This window comes from Martes martes, assembly GCF_963455335.1.
Source record: "Martes martes genome assembly, chromosome: 14".
Classification (NCBI taxonomy): Eukaryota; Metazoa; Chordata; class Mammalia; order Carnivora; family Mustelidae; genus Martes; species Martes martes.
The window spans coordinates 39,857,421-39,876,854 of NC_137902.1; the positions used below are offsets into that span (position 1 = coordinate 39,857,421).

General features: G+C 54.4%; 2 protein-coding genes across 3 annotated transcripts in view; both read right to left on the minus strand.

Moving 5' to 3' along the window:
• Positions 1-3,757, minus strand: part of CHAT (choline O-acetyltransferase) — a gene marked incomplete at both ends in the record, with an annotated part of 45,982 nt that extends 42,225 nt beyond the window's left edge. Inside the window, 3 exons of one of the 2 annotated variants that reach the window (XM_080823692.1) lie at positions 388-506; positions 1,336-1,527; positions 3,692-3,757. In XM_080823692.1, the coding sequence (XP_080679818.1) occupies positions 388-506; positions 1,336-1,527; positions 3,692-3,757 (377 nt within the window). The remainder of the gene's footprint in view (positions 1-387; positions 507-1,335; positions 1,528-3,691) is intronic. The other variant, XM_080823693.1, reaches the window with a different exon arrangement.
• A 4,147-nt stretch (positions 3,758-7,904) lies between these two features.
• On the minus strand, positions 7,905-9,458 carry SLC18A3 (solute carrier family 18 member A3; the record flags this gene model as incomplete). Its single annotated transcript, XM_080823039.1, has 1 exon — positions 7,905-9,458. One exon carries the CDS (start codon positions 9,456-9,458, stop codon positions 7,905-7,907), a length of 1,554 nt encoding a protein of 517 aa, XP_080679165.1.
• Positions 9,459-19,434: the final 9,976 nt, after the last annotated feature.

Here is a 19,434-nt window from a genome sequence, read left to right on the forward strand (position 1 = left end):
TCCTCTCAGACAGCCTGGGGCAGTGTGTCCCAGGGCCAAGTGCAAGCCTCAAGTCCTGGTGGGGTCAGAGGGTACATACCTCCTTCCAGGGCCTCAGCCAGGGCAAGAATGCCATCGAAACACCAGGGGGTGGGGGGACCACAGCCTCCACTACTGTCCGCTGCATCCCAAATAAATATGTTCTGAGGAAGACCTTGTGTTTGTCCCTCACAGAACAGCCTCATCTAACCTACTTCCTGGACCCGTGGCCCGGACGGCCTCTGTCTTGGGCGCTTTGGGCCTCAGAGATCTCAGCCAGGGCACAAACCTCCACCTTTCCTTCCTGGTCCTGGGGCCGGGCTCCAGGCAGACTCTCCAGCTGTGAGCCCAGGAGCATGGTGGCCTCACCTCAGCTGGTCGTTGGTATCTGGGAAGTGCTGCCGGGCAAAGATCACGGCTGGGCTGGAGTTCACGGGCAAGGCCAGGCGGTTATTGAGGTACATGTCATTCAGCCAGTACTCAGACACCTGTTGGGGAGAACAGGAGCGCGCCATTACCCCCAGGGGCCATACCCCTCTGCACAAGGTCACCTTGCCTGTGGAGAGCACCTGTCCCATCCTGGCAGCCCCAAGGAATGATTGGGACATTTTGTTGGATCACGTGCTTCATTCCTTTGTTCCACAAATACACCCTGAGCCCCAGTTACCTGCTGGGGCCTGCTCTCCAGTCGCCCATGACTGACCTTCATCTTTGCCCCATACTTTCCCTCTCTTCCATCCCAATTTCCTATTCTGTGTGTTTGGTACTTCATCCTTGTCCCCTGGCTATCCTTATGTGTTTCCTGTTCCTGATTTTTCCCCCTCTTTGCTTCCCTGAACTTACTCTTACCTTCTGCTGCCACATCCCTATCGGCAACACTTGTCCCCCATCTGTCTCCATTTCTGTACCCTGTCTTTCTCTACTGCCCCGTTTACATCCCCTGTGGCCCCACCTGTCCTCATCCCTTTCCCCATCTGTCCTCTATCCTTGTCCCTGTCTGTCCCCCCCATCCCTGACTCCCATTGTTTTCCATCCCTATACCCTCTCTCTCCCCATCACCTCGTCTCTATTCCCATCTGCCCCCTCTTGATCCCCATCCCTATCTCCCATCCCACATCCTGTCTGTCCCTCATTTTTGCCCTTGCTGTCCCCTTGTTTCTCCTCTCTTCCCTATCCCCCCATCTGTCCCATCTTTGTTACCTACCTGCCCCCTCATCCAAACCCCCGTCTCCATGTCTGCTCTCTGCCCCCCACCCTGTGGTTCCCTTGTCTGCGTTGCCCCCTCTCTGCAGTCTGCCCCCTCTCAAAAACTCTTACCCAATTGGCTGTCTTCTTCTGTCGTTCCAGGAGCTTCTGCTGAAGGGTCTCCCCAAGGCCACCCGGGGCCCCAAACCGCTGCACGATGGCTTGACTCCTCCTAAACTGTTCCTCAGGTACCAGATGCTGCATGCATCGCAGGTAAGTGGTGAGGGTCTGCTGCAGGGGGGGCACTGGAAGTTTGGGCAACTCCTAGAAGAGAGAGTTGACAGGCACTTGTTATGCCAGATCTTATGTGGGGTCCATAAGACTGTGCCTGTCCCCAGGTTGGTCCCTGGAGTGTGTCTCCATCTGTTCCTACCCTTGTTTCCCATCTTGGGTCTTGCCTATTTCCAGGACCCAGCTCAGTGGAATTCTGACCTTAGAAAGCTTCTGTTTGTTTTTTCTGATATCCCAGGCCTGCCCCCAGGAGGGAACAAAGTGTAGAGGAAAAGACCTTGATGTTGGCACCAGACAGACCTGGGTTCATACACTGAACTTGATGCTGACAAACTGTGTGATCGTAAGCAAACCCCCTCACCTCTGTGCCTCAGTGTCCTCCCCTGTAAAATGGGGGTAATAGCTTCTACCTCTTATCAGATCAAACAGATCCTACATGAAAGTGCTTTTAAACCACAAAGAATGGGTGTAAGGTAAAAGAGATCCATTATTCATATTGGCTGCTGGTCACCATTAATTTAGGAATTATTCCCAGCTGGGGCTTCAGGAGCTAGTTCATCTCTGGACCCAAAGGGTTAACACTGAAGGAGAGATTGGCTCCTTTTTCTATCCCCTCCTTTCCCTTCTTCCTCACTGAGCTAGTCACAGCCAGAAACCACGACTTTTCATAGTACCGATTTGAGTTCACAAAGTTGGTGGTAGGGGGCCACCTTCTTTCAGGGTTTTTTCCCTTTGGGGTGGTGGGGGCAGCCTGTGGAGTAAAGGGACCCACTGAAAGCTTGCCTGTGCTCTGGTCCTGCTGCTGCCTGTGTTGGAGCCCTCCCCAGAGCTGCCCTGGGCAGACAGGGACCAAGTGTGGGAGCCTGTGCTGATGAATGAACAGGAGTCTTTGCCTGCCTGATCCTGTCTTGAGAGCTCACTGCCCTAGGGGGAGGGAGGAGGGTGTCAGTTCCAACTGTAGGCTGCTCCTACCCCAGGGAATGCTTGAGGATGAGGGTGCTCTGGGCAGCATTCTAGGCTGCTCAGCCCACTTCAAGAGAGCCATGTCTAGGCCCCTCACCCAGCTGCTCTGGTTCCCTCTTCCTTCTCTTGGGGTCTATGGTGGGCAAGTGGGCAGGCACCTGCAGAAAGCCCAGTCCAGCTGGTGGCCCTGCCAAGAGTATCAGCAGGCCTGGCTGGAGCCCCTGCTAGAATCAGGCCACCCTTCCTTAGGGCTCTGACAGTGTGCTGGGACTCAAGTCATGGGGAATCGGTGGTGGGTAAAATGGGATGAGGCAGGAAATCTCGGCTCACATGTCTCAGCCCTATGGGGCTCCTCCCCAGACTATCCTGGGCTTCCTGGACAGGGACATGTACTAATGAGGACACTAATTTGGACACTCGGGTCTCAAGTCAGTACACATTTCATGGACAGTGCATGTGAGCCAGGCCCTGGACTGGACTTAGGAACAATGGAGAAAGAAGGGCTGCTCTCAAGGAAGCCCCAGTCCAGTGCGAGGAACATGCCGTGGCATGTTCAGTAACAGAGCTGTCTGTCAGCTGTAACAGTCAGGACAATGTGCTGAGCAATTTCATGCGGAGAAGCCAAAAAGTTCTGAGCAGGGTTCCAAATGAAACCCCGGGTAAAGACGTGGCATGAAGACAAATGTAGCCAAGGGGCCAACACCTCAATGACCTGCAGATTAGACGGGCTGCTCCACCACTTAGGAAGGTGGGGAGGAAGGATGCCTGCCTAAGGAGGGGTGGCACTGCCTTCAGCCAGTGGGGAAGATTGTGCCTAAGCCTCCAGGACTGAACTAGGGACAGCAGCTGGGGCTGGGATGTGACAAGGCTTAGAGAGTTCAGTCTTAGCCTAAGGCAACTCCACTGGGCTCAAAGCCTTTGCAAGTGAAACTTGGGGAGAGGGAAAAGCCTTGGGAATAGAGTACCTGACCCGCGTCAAGGGCTCCTCCTGGCCTTGGGTATTAGGAAGCATGGCTGTCAGCAATTCTTCAGCACCCCCTGAAGCCACTCCCCGCCCCTCCAGGCTCTCCCAGGCTCAGGGCAGGACCATAGCCTGGGCTTCATGCCCAGCAGAAGGCAGGGCTGGTCGCCAAGCAAGTGCTCAGGGCCAGTCCCATACAGGACTATTCTGGAAGCAAGGATAGGTGAGTGGGGGAGAGTAGGGATAAGGGACAAGACTCCAAAAGTCACTCACAGGCTCCTCCTCAGTGCTGGGAGTTTTCGCTGCCATCTTTTGGGGAACTTTTTCCAGTATGGGCATTGTGGTGACTCCTGGCTGGGGAAGAAGAGGTGCAGACCTGGGGACCAAGAAGCAGGGAGGCATCAATACAGAAGCCACAAAGAACTGCCACGGACCCTTCACTTTCCAGAGCCCGATATTCCACCCCTCCCTGGGAGGAGGCCAGAGCTGGACATGCGGCCCAATTACACCAGGCCTCATTATAGACCTGGTCCCAACCTCCCAACTTCCAGACCAGCACCCCCTTACCATAGCGTCCTTTCTAAGTCCCCAGATGGGATAGAGAGAGGTCTACAGCAAGCCTTTAGCTGACATCTGTTCCATAAGACTGTCCCCCAGGCTCAAGTGACCACCCCAGGCCAGAGTGGGAAAGAGCAAGTTTGGGCAGGCTCACTCCAAATCATAAGGGGTCATTGGCAGTGTACTCGCTTTGTTCCTGCCTGAGATCCAACAGATACATGTTTTGCTGATTAAAATCTCTCCTAGTAGACTGTGAGCTTCTCCCATTGTGTTCAGTACTTCATCTCTGGGACCCAGCTGGTTGATGAGCATGGAGTAGGATCAGGGCTGGGTAGCTGAATCAAAGGAATGCACGCATGCGTGAATGCATGCATAAATGAATACAGGTCCTCTAAGGCCGTGGGCTCCACGATGCACTCTGGGCTGGCTGGGAGCCTGGCCTGTGGCCAAGGCAGGGATTGTGGTGGAGGGTCCTGGGGCCTGCTGGTTGGACTGTGACTTAGGTAATCAGTCTCTGGTTTGCAGGCTCCTAGTGTAGGTGGCATGGGAATGCTGAAGGAGACAGTACAGGGCAGCTGGGCAGTCCCGCCCCTTGGGGCCACCTGACTCAGCCTGATGAAAAATGGGTAATTTTTTATTTACAGTAGAAGTGACCCAGGACAACAGGGGCAAAGGCCTATTTTTAAGACCATCCCCTACCCTCAGCGACCCCCCTAAGCAGAACCTCAGAGCCACACACCCATGATTTTTCACTTACCCATCCTCTATTCTCTCCTAAGAGCCTAAAACTGATGTTTAGCTCATGTGACCCCCCCACCCCAACTAAGCACAGCGCAGGTGGGGGCTAGGCTCCAGGCACAGATGACCCAAGGACAGAGCATTCAGAAAGACAGATGAAGCATGCTCAGGAATGGAGGAGCCTCTGGTCTAGGTGGCCCCCAGAGCTGTTGAATAGCATGGTAGCTGCCCTGACACCCTGCAAAATGGAAAGCAGCATCCAAGTCAGGGTCCTGCAGGGCTGCAGAGTTCTGAAAGGACGGTGAAGGCAAGGTCCAGTTGGTAAAGGCCCTTTTGCAGCTGGAAACCCTGTATCTTTGAGAGGTGTGAGATTGGAAAGGGATGGCTTCCTGGGGACCAAATGGGAGGGCCTGGTGTCCTCGGGGCAGCCGGCTGCTTTTCCTCCCTGGCCCGTGGGCCCGCAATTAAGAGGCGTATGTCTATCCGAACGCGTATCTTTCTGTCTTTACTTGGTGCCCTCCAATCTATGCTGCCACCAGCCTAGCTTCCGAAGGCTGCCAGGAGAGGGTCTCCGCTCAGCCCCGGCCGCAACACAGGCGGTCCCTGCTCTCTAGGGACTCCCTGGGACCCAGCTCACACTTGCCACCTGCGGCTGCTCCCCACCTCCCGCCTCCGCGAGGGTCGGGGGCGCACCCGCAATTCAAAGGGGTCCGCGTGAGCCCTGGCAACTCCATGACTGGGCACAGAAAGTGCAGACCTTGGCATTTAGCACACGGGGATCTAGGAGAATAGAGAAGCGAGGATACGCACGTGGAGCCGCGAAGCCTGATGGTCAAGCCTCTCCCAGCCCTCTCCCCTTAACTTCTCAAGGTCCTGCTCCCTCCCGGTCCGCCTGCCTCCGGTCTCGGTGCGCAAGCGCCAGAGCCGTGGAATCCAACAGTCTCCCGGCGGTTCCCCGACGGCCGCTTCGGTTCAGGACTCGGGAAAATCCCGCGGATCCTGCCGCCTCTGGATCCGCGCGCCCTCCCTAGACGGAGCCTTCCTCCACCGCCCTCGGCTCCCCGAGCTCTGTTCCCCGCTCCGCACTCCTCCAGCCCAGCCCCTCTCACCTGCCCTCCTCGGTTCTGCCGCGCTGGCCGCCGCTCCACCGCACCAAGCAAGAATGGGGGGCGGGAGTGTGAGCCGGGAGGGATCCAGGGGCGCGTCAGCAGTACCGCGGTGGGGGCCTCTGTCCGCGGTAGTGACTCCGACGTCGCCGGGTCCCCGCGGCCTCCCTACTGGCTGCGGGCGGACCAGCCGCGCCTGTGATCTCCCTCCCCCTGTTCCTCCTCCCTCCCCTCTCTCCTTTTCCCTCCCTCCCTCAGCCCCACCCCGTCTCTCTCGCTCTCAATCCTCGCCCCCACCCCCGCCGCCGCCTGCAGCGATCCCACCTCCCGGACCCCTGCCCCAGCTCGGACGGCTTCCCGGACCAGTTTGTGTCAGGGCGGCGGAATCCAGGCCCGAGATTGCCCCACCCATGCCCACTGTCCCCTGACCAGCCTTCCCCAGTCCAGGCGCTCCCCCAACTCCATTATGCTAGCCCCGGCTGGGTCCGCACAACCCTGGAGAGGGTTGGGTCCGGGGAAATCTGGGCCCTCCCCGCCGTCTAGGCCAGGCTCAAATCAAACTACAACTCCTTTCAAAATGATAATGAAAATAAAAATAATAACCCTGTTTCTTGATCACTGCAGGTTGTCCGTCTTTTCTATTTCCACTCCATCCTAGCTGGCACTGTGGGACGGGGGCGGGGGTGGGGGGGGGAGTGGAGATAACAGACCTGGGGGTGCTTAAAGACCACGCAGCCAGAGGCAGACACTCCTCCCAGACAAAGCACTCCTCCCCCCAACCCCACCCCAGATATAGATCCTTACACACCAACACAAACAGACAGATCCACAAAGACAGACCCTGCCCAGACAAACCCCCACACACAGCCCAACACACAGACTGGGGACAGAAGTGCACGCACCAGCAGTGAAGACGCTTACAGGCATTGTTTAACACACAGGCATACCCCAACTCCGCTGCCCCTCTATGCCAGAACTGGAGGGCTCTTCCGCCTTCATCAGGCCGCAGGCTGCAGGACTGGGAGTGGCCTGCAAACCCGGGGCCTGCAGGTCCGGAGACTCAGGTGGGGAGACTTCCGACAGTCTTGGCCAGATGCTTCCCCCAAGGCCGGGGTAAGGGTGGGGTAAAGAGGGTGGGGGGTTGGCACCAGCTCCTACATTGGCACCCTCTTCAGTCACGACTCAGACCCGCACAGGCAGGACACAGCAGACACACCAACTGTTACCCCGCTCGTCGAGGGGTAGAGCCTCGCTACCTATCAAACACACTTGACTGAGACCTCTGTCCGGAACAGCTCGGCCACTACTCCTCACCCGAGCCGCGGCGGGCGGGGATGCCGGGCTCGAAGAGAGCCTACGCCCGGCGCTTCAGAGCTCCAAGGCTGACACAGGGAGTGTCCTCAAGGGGCGGGGCCTAGCGTACCCGGAGGGAGCGGGTCCTCAGGCTCCCCCGGGTGGCGCCCTGGGGCGCTGTTTTGGGGCTGGAAGGAAGGGGCTGTTGCGGGCTGAAGGGAGTCGTGTGCTACAGGGTGTATGGGGGCCTTTGCTAGATTTGCTTTTTTTCGTATCTCCTCTGCCACAGGCTTGCCGAGAGCTTGTCAGGCTACACCTGGATTAGGGCTAGACCCCGCTCACCCTCCCCTCTGCCCTGGCCCTGTGCCAGGCCGCCCACCCTCATCAGTAAAGAGACTCGGTCTCGAACAGATATAGTTTATTGATTCGGGCCGGAAGCACCGCGGTGCAGGGGGCCAACTTGGCACTGAGAGAAAAGGAAGGAAAGAGACAGACGCACGGTTCTACACAGGGGAGCCCCGAGGTGGCGCCTCTCGCACCTCTTTATCTCTGCAGGACCGTATGGCATCGCGTGCCTCCGTGCTCTACGCCCCACTGGACGAGAGGGAGGGAGGCACAGAAAGGGGTCATAGAGAGGGGATCCCGACAGGGAAGTCAAGACGCGCGAGGCTGCGGAATACTCTTTGGAAGGGGCGGGCCCTGTGCCTGAGCTGGCCAGTGCTCTAACAAAGTAGCCACCTTGACCCAGGGAAGGGGGAGCGGGTGGGTGGCCTGGAGGAGTAGCGGGACTGCTAGCTGCGGGTGTAGTAATTGTTGTAGACGTCCTCGCACTCGTCAAAGGGGCCCGAAGGGCTTCGAGGTGCGCCGTCGGGGTCAGACACCGGGCGCTCACGCAGGCGCACAGCATCATACAGACCCTGGGGTGGTTCGTCCAGGAGCACATCGCGTTCCGAGCGGGAGCGCCTCAGGAGGCCCACGTTGCGCAGCAGCAGCAGGACGGGCGCGTAGAGCAGGTTGGCCAGGCCCATGCCAAGGCTAAGTTGCGCAAAACCGAGCGAGTGCACTATGTGGCCCGCCACTATGGGCCCGAGCGCATAGGCCACGGAATAGGAGATGTCGGCGATAGCATAGACGCTGCCGTAGACGGAGACGTGGCGCACGTCCACGAGAAAGGCGAGCGTGGGCAGCAGTGCCGTGTCAACTAGCGCAATGCCGAAGCAGAGGCCGCAGAGCGAGACCACCAGTGGTGCGAAGGAGCGGCAGGCAGGCACCACGCAGGAGCTGGCTCCGATCACTGCCAGCCCGAGGGCTCCGTACAGCCACTGCAGGTGTGGGTAGCGCGCCGCCAGGCGCACGGTGAGGTAGACGCCTAGCACATGCGGCACAAAGGCTGGCAGCCAGGCCATGCCCGTCTCCCATTCAGACGCCGCCATCGTGTGCTCCATCCACGTGGCGATGGTAGGCTCGAGGAAGGCGAGGGGGATGTTACAGGTGGTCAGCGCCCCGGCCACCACGGCGATGTAAGGGTCCAGCATGAGGCGGTGGATGGGTGTGCCCACAGGCAGGTTGGCCCGCGCCCGCGTCGCAGCTGAGAAGGGCTTGGCCACCACCAGCAGCAACAGCGCGTCGAACAGCGAAACAGCGGCGAGCACCAGAAAGGGCACGTGCTTGCCCGCGAACTCGTAGAGGAAGCCCCCAAAGGGTGGCGCCACCAGACTTCCAAAGCTGATAAAGGCCAGCGCCACGCCCAACGCGCGGCTGCGCTCCGGCTCCTCCGGATACTTGTCGGCGATCATGGCAATGCCAGACGTGTCCGCAAAGGCCGAGCCCAGGCCCTGCAGGCTGCGCGCAGCGAAGAGCGTAGCGTAGTCTTCCGCGAACGCGAACAGCAAGGTGGAGGCGAACAAGACGCCCAGGCCGATAAGCAGCGGCACGTCGTAGCTCATGCGGTCAATAAAGGGCCCGCTCAGGGGGTTCACCAGCAGCTGCAGGATGGCTTTAGAGGCAAACAGCACCCCGATCTTCACGTCTTCACTCTCTGTCTCTGCCTTCGGGGACTCTGAAGTGTTGCCCATGTTGGCACCGCCATTGGCTGGAGTGGACGGCTGCAGGGTGGATGCTTCGGTGCTCGGGGTGTTTCTGCCGGCCTTCTGCATGTGGGCAATGTAGTCGGGCACGATGGGCACGATGACCATGTACAGCATGTTGTCCAGGAACAGCGCTATGCACACGATGACCAGCACCAGGCGCCGCTGCCGCCGGGGATCCTGCAGCACGGCGCCCATCGCCTCCGACAGCTTGATGGCTGCTGCCCTGGCCGGGCCCACCGGCGCCGCAGGTTCCATCGCCTCTACTCCGCCGCTCTTCCGAGGACGCCTCCGCCGGGGCCGGGCGCGGGCGCCCTGCGGTGCAGAGACCAGGGCACCGAACTTCGCCGGCGCGGTCCGCGCGGCGCAGCGCAGCGCCCCCTGTGTCTCAGGTGGCTGCAGGGCTCATGGCCCTGTGTCCCGGGAAAGGCAAAGACCCTGCCCCACGAGACGCCGCGGCTGTTCGGAGCCAAGCCGGGACCCGCCGCTGCTGGGCTCAAGGCGGTCAGGGAAGGCGGGCGCGCCGAGGGGCCAGGGCTAGAGACTGAGCACGCTGCACCTCCGGCTCCCCGGGCGCCGTCCCCGAAGCGTTGAAAAGCCGCCCGCGGGGGCCGAGGGGCATGCTGCTGCCGCCCGCCCGCCGGCTCGCTCGCCCAGCAGCCGCTCTCCCCTCCCCTCGCGTCGGCTCTTGCCTCCTCCTCCGCCGCCTCCTCTTTTTTCCCTTTCCACTCGGGGCTGTGACGCGGCGAGTCTCGGCCCCCGAGTGGTGCCCGGGCCACTTGCGTCGCTCATGCTAATGCGACGTCGGCGGGGCGGGGGCCGGGGGCGGGGCGCGGCCGGGCAGGGGTCCCCTTCCCAGATGCGCCAGGACTGGAAACCTTAGAAAGGGGTCTTGGTGAGAAGAGAGTCCTGGACAAGCCTCTGAGGATGGATGCGCTGTGGGAGGAGCGGGCTGTCTGTTCCCTCCGCCCCCGCCCTGTTCTAGGACCCGCGGGCTTTGCGCCCGCTCTTTCTCCCTCCCCAGAGGGTCGCGCAGCGGCCGCTCCCCACCGGCCCCGCCGGAGAGGAGGGCGCCGAGGGCTCCAGATCTCCGCCTCAGCCTGGATCTCGGCGCATAGCCGGCAAAGAGCCCCCGAGGTGAGCGGTGGCTGCGTCCATCAGTTCTCGCAGCTGAAATGTGGGGCGGCGATTGGTGGGGGGCCGGCTGGGATACCCCAACCCTTTCTCTGGCCCCACCCCCTGGCCCCTTCCACCCCCGGGAAGGGAGGGGGAGACGCAGAGACTGCTGGGCCGGGTTCCGACAGACCGGCCCTTCGGGAGAATGTCAGAGCAGAGAATTCCGGACTATGAGCTTCTGGGGATAGAGGGGAGAAGTCGCCTCTCTCCCACCAAGGGCCCGGAATATCAGCTCTGCCCCTCCCACCCACCGGTGCTGCTTCGCCACCTTCTCCCTGCCGGTACTCCCCCTTTCAGTTTAAACTGTCCGGGTCCCCCAGCTCCGCCTCCTCTCCTTTCGCTCCTCCTGACCCCCTCCCCACTGTAACTCCTCCCAGGCATTCTAGCACTTGAACAAGCCCTCCAGCAGCTTCAGCGAGGTCCCGCCCCCTTCCTTCCCCCCATCCTCCGCCTACTCCCTCCCCCCCCCCCCGCCTCCAAACACCAATGCTGCCTCCAAGTCCCAGGTGGGTTCTAGGAGTGACACGGCCGGGGTCCTCTCTTGCAGCTGTAAGAAAGCCCGAGTGGGCGCCGCGCCCACTCCCACAGCAGGACCCAGCAGCTTTGCTCTCTTCCGAGGCTCAAGGGAGGCTCACCTTCTGAATGGGCCTAGACGCCCCATTCTCTGCAGACTGGCTGAGCCGCCCTGGCTGTGAGCCGGGCCTAATGTGTTCCCCAAAGAACCATGACCCTGGATGGCACACCGAATCCGTGCTCCAGTCCGAGGCTGGCAGGAGAAAGGCTCTGAGGCAGCTGAGATTGGGAGACTTGTGTTGTTGAGATTACAGTTGGCCTTTTCCAGAGTCAGAGAGGAATTTTCCCATTCTTCTGGTCTCAAAAGCACACGAGCACTAGATCCAGCTTCTTTCTCTGCCGTGCTCCCCACCCCAAGCGAGGCCCCGGTGATGCAGTGCGCAGAACTTGGGCTTTAGAGACGGCCAACTGAAGTGGCTCCCAGCTCCCCTGCTTACTAGTTAGGGTGCCAGGGACTTACTTCACCTCTTTGTCCTCCAGTTTCTTTATTTGTAAAACGGGGTGATGAGAATACCTGGTGCGGAGGGTGCCTGGCCCATAGCATAGTAAGAGTGATGAAGGGCTTGCTCTTGTCGCCACTCTCTGTAAAGCGCGTTCTTTTATCTTCCTTTCACGGTAGATAGGTCTTGTGAAGAGCAGATACAGGGGCATCTTGGCTTCCTGGCTAGTCCCTGTGGTTAGGTGGGCGTTGTGATTCCAGACTCTGTCATAGCTGGTGGGAGGCCCAAGGGCATTGGCACGTTGGCTTCTGTCTTTGAGACGCAGTGGGATGAGGTGATAGAGACCAGTGTGTCAGGGTGAGAGACAGCGGCTTTGGTACCTGTTGCTTAATCTGCCCACCTCTCCCACTAGGCACCCAGAGAAGAAGAGGAGAAACTCTTCCATTTAAGGAGCTCCTGGTGCCTGCTGTGTCCTGGGCAACCTGCCCTCTGCCTGAGACAGAGAAGGAGCCTGGTATGGAGACTGATCTGGCTCTGACCAACCTTTGGCAAATCACAGCCTCTCTCGGTCTCCAGCCTTTGTCTCTATTAAGTAAAGGGTGAGGGAGGACACCACTCACTGCATTCCCTGGGGAGGTGGGTACTGGAGAAGGGCTCTTCAAGGTGACAGAATTATTTTAAATTTTATTCGAAGGCCTCGAGTCAGCTTACACTTTTCAGTTCACCACAGCATCCCTCCAACTGACTTTGCACATTTATGTCACCTGCCATGCTTTTCAGTCATTTGAGTTTTAAACTTTGTGATGAGGAAAACAACTTCCAAGAAAAACAACTTTTGTTTTTCTCAGGGTCTGCCTAGGCCTTTTGCAGTTTGATAGCCTTACACACACCCAGAGTCTGGACATTTAGATAAGGACTTGAGTTTAGGATTTATATATATATACATACATGTACATATACATACATACATATGCACACACACATATATACACACACACATATACATACATATATGTGTATGTATGTATGAGGGGGTGAGGGGGCAAGGGCCAGAGGGAGAAGGAGAAGCAGACTCCCTGCTAAGCAGGGAACTCAGTGGGGGTGGGAGCTGATCCCAGGACCCTGAGATGATGACCTGAGCCAAAAACAGACGCTTAACCAACTGAGCCACCCAGGCGCCTTGAGTTTAGGATTTCTGACTCAAGTTCCCATTTTGCTTTCCCTGGGGCACCTTTAAAAATAATTACTTAGAGTTAAGCCCACAAAATATTGGTGACCTCCACCCCAACCACCTTATAAGTAGTGTTTGCTACCCTGCTGTCTACTGCTCCCTGTTGACCTGGAACAGAGGACCAGAGGACTGCCCTTCCCCCTGTTTATTGCAGCCCTCTCCCCGCGCCCCCCTGCCCTGATCTTCCCCACCCCCTTCTTCTGGGATCTGTAACAAGTAAATCTGTGACTCTGCTTCCTTTGTATGGTTGTATTGAAACTGCATCTTCAATTGAGGTGACCCCATGGGTTTCACTTTCCCAGAATGGGAGCTCGGATCCTGGGGTTGGTGGGCTACTGCCATCTCCGTGTGGGTGGTTTATGCTTCCTCTTTCAACACATCATAATCTGCATATTCTTAATACAGTACTTCAGTTCCTGCTTCCCAGCACAGACCTCTGGGCTCTTCTGACTCTCTCATTGTAAGACCTTTAAAGAGGCAGTCTTCCAGCCTGTAGAGCAATCATTTTATATGCATATATTGTTTGACCTGTCTGATTTTAAAAGAGGGGGGAATTTAAAGCAGATGTTTTTCTGTCTAGTGGCTGAAGAATTTAGTGGAATTTTAGAGAAAAGAAACTTTTCCAGGGACTTCAAGGTGCAGACATCTCTCCCAGCCTGCTAGCCCTCATAATTCATAACTGTTCTTGAGCATGGAGCCAAGTTATCTCTGAGATCTTGCTCAACCCTTCAGCCCTCCATTCACCAATGGCAGGAAACAGACTCATTTATTAAGCACTCTATGCCAAGGGTGTTATGTGTGCTGTTTCATTTAATCTCACTCAATCCTGGCACAGTGTAGGTGTTTTTTCCTTTGTCTTACTGATGGGGAAGCTGGGCATAGAGAAACCGGGTCACTTGCCTAAGATCCCAACAGTAGGGCCTGGATTTAAACTAAGGCTGTGGGACCTATCTTGTGGTCTTCATGACCTCCCTGTTTCCTGTGCTTCAGTGTGCCTCTGCTTGTCCATTTGCAAGGTGGCCACACCTTGGCAGAGTAAGGTAGAAGGACAGATGAAGATCGGTGAGAGGAGGAAGATTTTTGGCTGCCTCCCTAAGGAAGCTTCTGGGACATTAAACTCCCTCACCTTCCAACTTCTAGCTCAGAAGGCAGTCTTCTATCCCATCAGTCAGAGCTCCAAGGACTAGGGGACAGGAGTCTCAGGGAATTGAGGACCCCCTCCCTCAGCAAAAAGCTAGGGCTTGAGCCTTGGCAGAACGGGGAACAATCCCAGCTCCTGAGCTGGCCTGTGGGGAGCTGTCCAGGGTACTGGCCACAGCTTTGCAGCTGGCCAACCAGCCTTACGCAGGGGCCCTGTCCCTCCTGTTTTCCTGTGTCTGTGGCTTCCTCTTCAACAGAACTCTTGTTAAATTCCTTTCCAGAGACTTCTCTATCTGACAGTAACTTACAGGAAGAAGAGAACTTCCCATCCAATCATATTGGAGAAAATGGCAACATTTTCTTCTCTGCTTTCTCAATTAGGTATAGAAATTGTTGCTACGGAGTACATATCTGCTCTCTAGGTAAGTCAAATGGTAAAAGGAAGGGATTTATTTTTAAGCACATAGAAGTGCTTATGATGCTCTAGGCACTATTCTAAGCATCTTACAAACATTAACTCATTTCATCCTTATACCAACTTTCATATTACCTTCTTACAGGCAAGGACACCGAGGGACAGTAATTTATTGGCTGTCAGAGAGCTCATAGGTGGTGGAGACAGGATTCAAACACAGACTATCTGGCCCCAACACCCAGCTCTTAACCACCTCCTCCAGGAGGGCTGAAGATCATTAAGTCGACTTCCTTGAAAGTATCTAGCTCAATGTCTGATACTTAATAGGAGCTTAATTATTATTTTGTATGGCCAGAGTCAGCTTGGTGACTCCCTGCTGACAACTTTTCTCATTTTATCCACTGGATACAGCAGTGGCCTCCATCTGCTAGAACAAAGCCCTTTCCTCAAGCTTGGACTGGGGTCCTAGTGTTGCTTGTTGCCGATGGGGAGTCCTGGTATGTGGGAGCTTGAGAAGGGTCTGGAAGGAGAACCTTCCTGCACATGTGCCCGGGGGATGTATGGTGTGTGAATGCCTGAATGGATCTGGAGGGAGTTGTACATGTGGGTGCTGCTTTGGAAGAAGGCATCAGCCCATCCTGGACTCTTTCCTAGGAGGTTGTGGATCACGTTAATTCCAGGGCCATGCCATTTGTTGCTTCACTGAGACATCTGGCCTCAGAGACTAGAAATGACCATGTTACTATAGAGAAGCATGTTGATAGCAGTGGCGGCAGCCTGTGGGCGGGGCACCTATTCCTGATTTATGATTTCTTTGTCTCCCTGGAAGCACTTAAGTGCAGGCTTAATTCCAATGAAGCTCAGATGCCTCTTTGGATTCCAGTACTGGGGGAGGGGGTGCCATTTGCCCTGGTCTCACTACTCACCCTGTGTGCTTCCTCAGGAAGGCCTCAGGGCCTCCGAATCACTTAATTAACTTAGGCTTCCTCAGTCACATATTCTCAGATTCAAAGGAACAGAGCAGCCCCTGTCAGCTTTTCCTGGAAGCCTGTGAGTCTGGTGGCTGGAAGCCAGAAGGGCTACGTGCCTGCCTGCTTGCCCTTGGGTAGGCATCCTTAGGACTCAGACCTGTCATGCACACTGCATAGCTGGGTTCCAGTGGGGGAGTAAGGGGACCGAAGTTCGTCCTGTGGGCAGGCCTCGGAACCCCTCTACAGCTCTCAAAGTAGAAGCTGCTCTTACCTGCTTTTCTTCTGACTCCCGACACTTCTCATGAAGCGGAAGCAGGGCCTCAAAATCATTTGGTTTATGCTCCCTCCACTCTCCTCATCCCAATCCAATGAGTTTCTCAGTCCAATGAATTTCATCTCCCTCCTCCATTGAGACCATCCCTGCCCAGACCCCTAATCTCCCCTTAAACCTAATCTTCCCTCACACTGGGACAGCCAGTCACCTCCCAAGCTTGTCCCTTGCTTCCAGACCTGGCCAATTCATCCTTGAGTGGATGCCAAACTTCTTTACTGTAAAGTTTCAGGCAAGTTCCCACATGATTACAGACCTCGCAGGGCACCCTGCTGCTGTCCAGCTTCTTCTTCCAGTGTTGTGGCTTTCCACAAGAGTCCCCAACCTTTCCTGTCTTCCTTGTCTTCTCTAACAGACCCCTGGAGCTCCCATCTCTGCACCTTTGAACCTGAAATTCTCTCAGCCCATGACTGGCTTTGCCTTTCCTTCGTTACCATAAATGCTTCCCCGATTCCTAAAATATTGTGAACACACTTCCCTCCCCGCTATCATGACTCCTACTGCATTTTTCTACTCCTCTTCAGGAATTTATCTCACACCCTATTGGACCTGCTCCCCCCTGCCCGCCTGAGAGCTCCTTGAAGGCATCATCTGCCTAGTGTGTCTATTAACAAGATCTGCTTGTCATGCCTACAGAGCACCCGTCACAGCGCTTTGCATAGGAATGGATATGTCATTGGCTTTTAAGTCTATCTCTACATTTACCAAAATGAAAATCATGGAAGTATACATGGATAAAAATGGCTTACAGACATGCTCATAGAAATTAGAACATGACGAATATTAGTTTGGGTCCCCAGCCCTGGCCCCTCTGCCTCCTCTCAGAAGCTACCACTGTTACTGTTTTTACATGTATTTTCCAAGATCTTTCCAAACCCTTTTCCAGGCATACCTATGAACCCATATAAAATGTAACATAAGCAGCCTTTGTGTTTTAATATATATATTTAAACATTAAGGTTGTTATACACGTGTCATTCTGCATTCTCTCCTTTTCCATTCAAGAATAAATCCACTTTAGTCCATAAAGAAATAGCTCAATTTTCTTAGCTCATGTGTAGTATTTTTTTGTTATGAACATGCCCCAGTGTTCACAGTGAGTTCCTCACAAGAGACATTTGGGTTGTTTCTGATGTTTAGACATGGTAACGCTGCAATGGCTCTCCTTGTGCTTGGGTAGAGGTGCTTTCCCAGGAGAGACCCCAGCACCTTGGTTGATCCCAGCAATCTGTGCACATTTTGAATTTTGAAAGAAATTTCCAAATTGCCCTCCAAAGTTGCTGCATAAATGTGTACCCCTGTAAATAGAACTTAAGGGTACAGAATTTCCAATACCCTAGCAACACTTGCTCTTTTCTGCCTTTTTCCCCTTTGTCAATCTGTTGGGAGAGAAATTGTATTCAGTATTATTTTAATTAGATATTTTAATTGGCCAAATACCGTTTCTTGTGTTTGTTGGCCGATTGTGTTTCCTTTTTCATAAATTGCCTGTTACTTTCTTTCCCCATTTTTCTATGAGGTTGTTTGTTCTTTCCTTCCTGAGTTGTAGGAATGTTCATTATATACAATATCATTATTAAATAGAATAACTTCATTAAAGCAAATATATTTTCCCTGGACATGTCCATTGTGAATAAAAATCACTGTTACTTCTTTACTGCTAGAATTTACGGTTTATGCATATTGGGCAGGATAGATTGGAGTGGATGTGAAGTTGCAACATCAGTTAAAACCCTTCAGAGCCTCTTCATCATCAATGGGAGAGACTCCAAATTCTTTAGCTTGACGTAACAGGGTGTTTCTAATCCATCTACCTCTATGGCCTCAATGTGATACCCAGATTTGATTGCTGATTCCATCAATTTCTATCAGTTTAACTTTGAGTACATTTACTTAAATGCTCTGGATCTAGCTTCTGTCATTTAAAAGCATACAGTTGTCCCTTCTTGGCAAGTTGCTTAACCTCCCCAAACCTTACTAATAACATCTATATGATGGGTGCATGAACAATGCCTCCCACGGTTTGCAATGAGATTCCTTGTGAAGTAAGTGGTTGCTGCTGTTAATTATTCCCCCTCCTGTCTGTCTAGATGACTCCTACATGTCTTTTGTGGTCAAATCAAGTCTCTTTGTCCTACTCCCCAAATAAAACTGATTGCTCTCTGCATTGTGCCAAGACCATGTCTCTATCACTGTATTTGTCACATTGTTGCAAAGGTGAGTTCACATGTCTCTTTCCTCTACCAGAGGGTAGGGTCTGAGGAAGGTGGTTTGCACTCAGTGCCTGGTATACAATACCCCAGTAGATGACTGTGCAAAGAAGAATTAGTCTGTATGTCACTTTTGGAAAAGAATAGGGCTTCCTCGTTTTGCCAAAATTTTGTTGAACCTGGAGCAGACAGAGGGACACTTAGAGGAAAGCTAAAGTGTACCTGAAAAAGAGCCCTAGATGTATCCTGGGGAGAGCCAGAAAAGAGATTGGCCTTAAGGCTCATTGACACTGCAGCCTAGCTGAAAAGCTCCCCTGATTGGTTACTTGGGTAGACAAAAAGATATTAAGGGAAATGCTACATTTTACAGTCAGAGCTGGCTAGGTTGGGAAAATCAGGAAGATAGATGAAGGTTGCCAGCTATCCCTTTTTGTTTTTAGAGGCTTGTCTTGATCAGAAAAGCAAGCACTGATCAGTCAGAGCCACTCCCATTTTCAGACTTGAAAAGTTTAAGATTAGGGCAGAGAAATCTCAGAGCTCTGCACAGAGGGAGGGCAGAGGACTGTTCCAGAATGCGTGCAGCACCAGGCATGTGATCGGTACATCCCCAGCACCTAGCACAGTCTCTGCACTTAGAAGGGCTCAGTGCAAATCCAAGGGAGATGCTTGTCTGGGAGTGAATTGTCTGAATGGGTATGTACTGGCCATCTCCCCTGCAAACGATGGAAATCCTCTGTGCTTGGATAGTGTCATTATGGATTCAAGATCATCTAACTTGAAGGCTCTGAAAATAGACTCCTTCTCAGAAGGGCGCCAGCTATAGATGGTGGAGATGAAAGGAGAGGGCCCCATCAGGTAAGAAGGCTGGTCCTGCAGGGCCCACCTACTGCTTACTGCCCTAAGCTTCCAAGTCACTGTGGATGGATGGGTCTGAGTTTCAAACATAGGTCTGGAGGGGAAAGGGACACTACAGAGTCATTTCAGTTCCCCCGATTTGTGTCTGAGAGGCCAGAAGTTTGTCCTTTTCTAGGCTACCTGCCAGTGCCTTCTCTGGGCGTATCTATGATGTAAGAGAGAGGTCAGCAAGCAGCCCCAGTGCAAGCGCAGGTCCTGTGCCAGACACCGTGAAAGGCTTTTACCATTATTAGCTTTCAATCTCATAAAATTCCTATGAGCTAAGTCCTCTTCTGGGTCTCATTTTATAAATTGGCAGTGTAGCGGGTTGAGTAATGTGCCGAGGTCACCTGGCTGTCTGATTCATGTCCATGGGTTTATCCATTTGGCCATGTGGCTTCTGTCCTCTGGAGGCTTGTGGAATTTCTCTGTGGGCTTCAAACCTCTGCTCTCCCCCACAGGGGGAGGGTCATGGCTGCCATCCTCTTCTGGATGTTGGGTACCATCCAGCCCCAGGCACAGAGGATGTATTTCCTCCTTCTTTAGACATTCTGACCTCTGTCCTTATTCTCTCTTGCTAGGACTATTACAGTAGCCTCTTGGTTGAGTCCCCCTGCCTCTGGTGTTACCACCAGCTCCTGACTCCCCACAGCCAACTTTTTAAAACATAAATCTTCCCCCACAGTAGGCACTTAATAGATATTTGTTAAGTCAGTCATCCTCTTGCTTTAAATTCCCATTGCCTAGGGTCGAGTTCACAAGCTCAGCTTTATTTTATTTTTTAAAAAGATTTAATTGATTGATTGATCGATTTTAGAGAGAACTAGAGAGCACGAGTGGGGCGGGGGGAGGA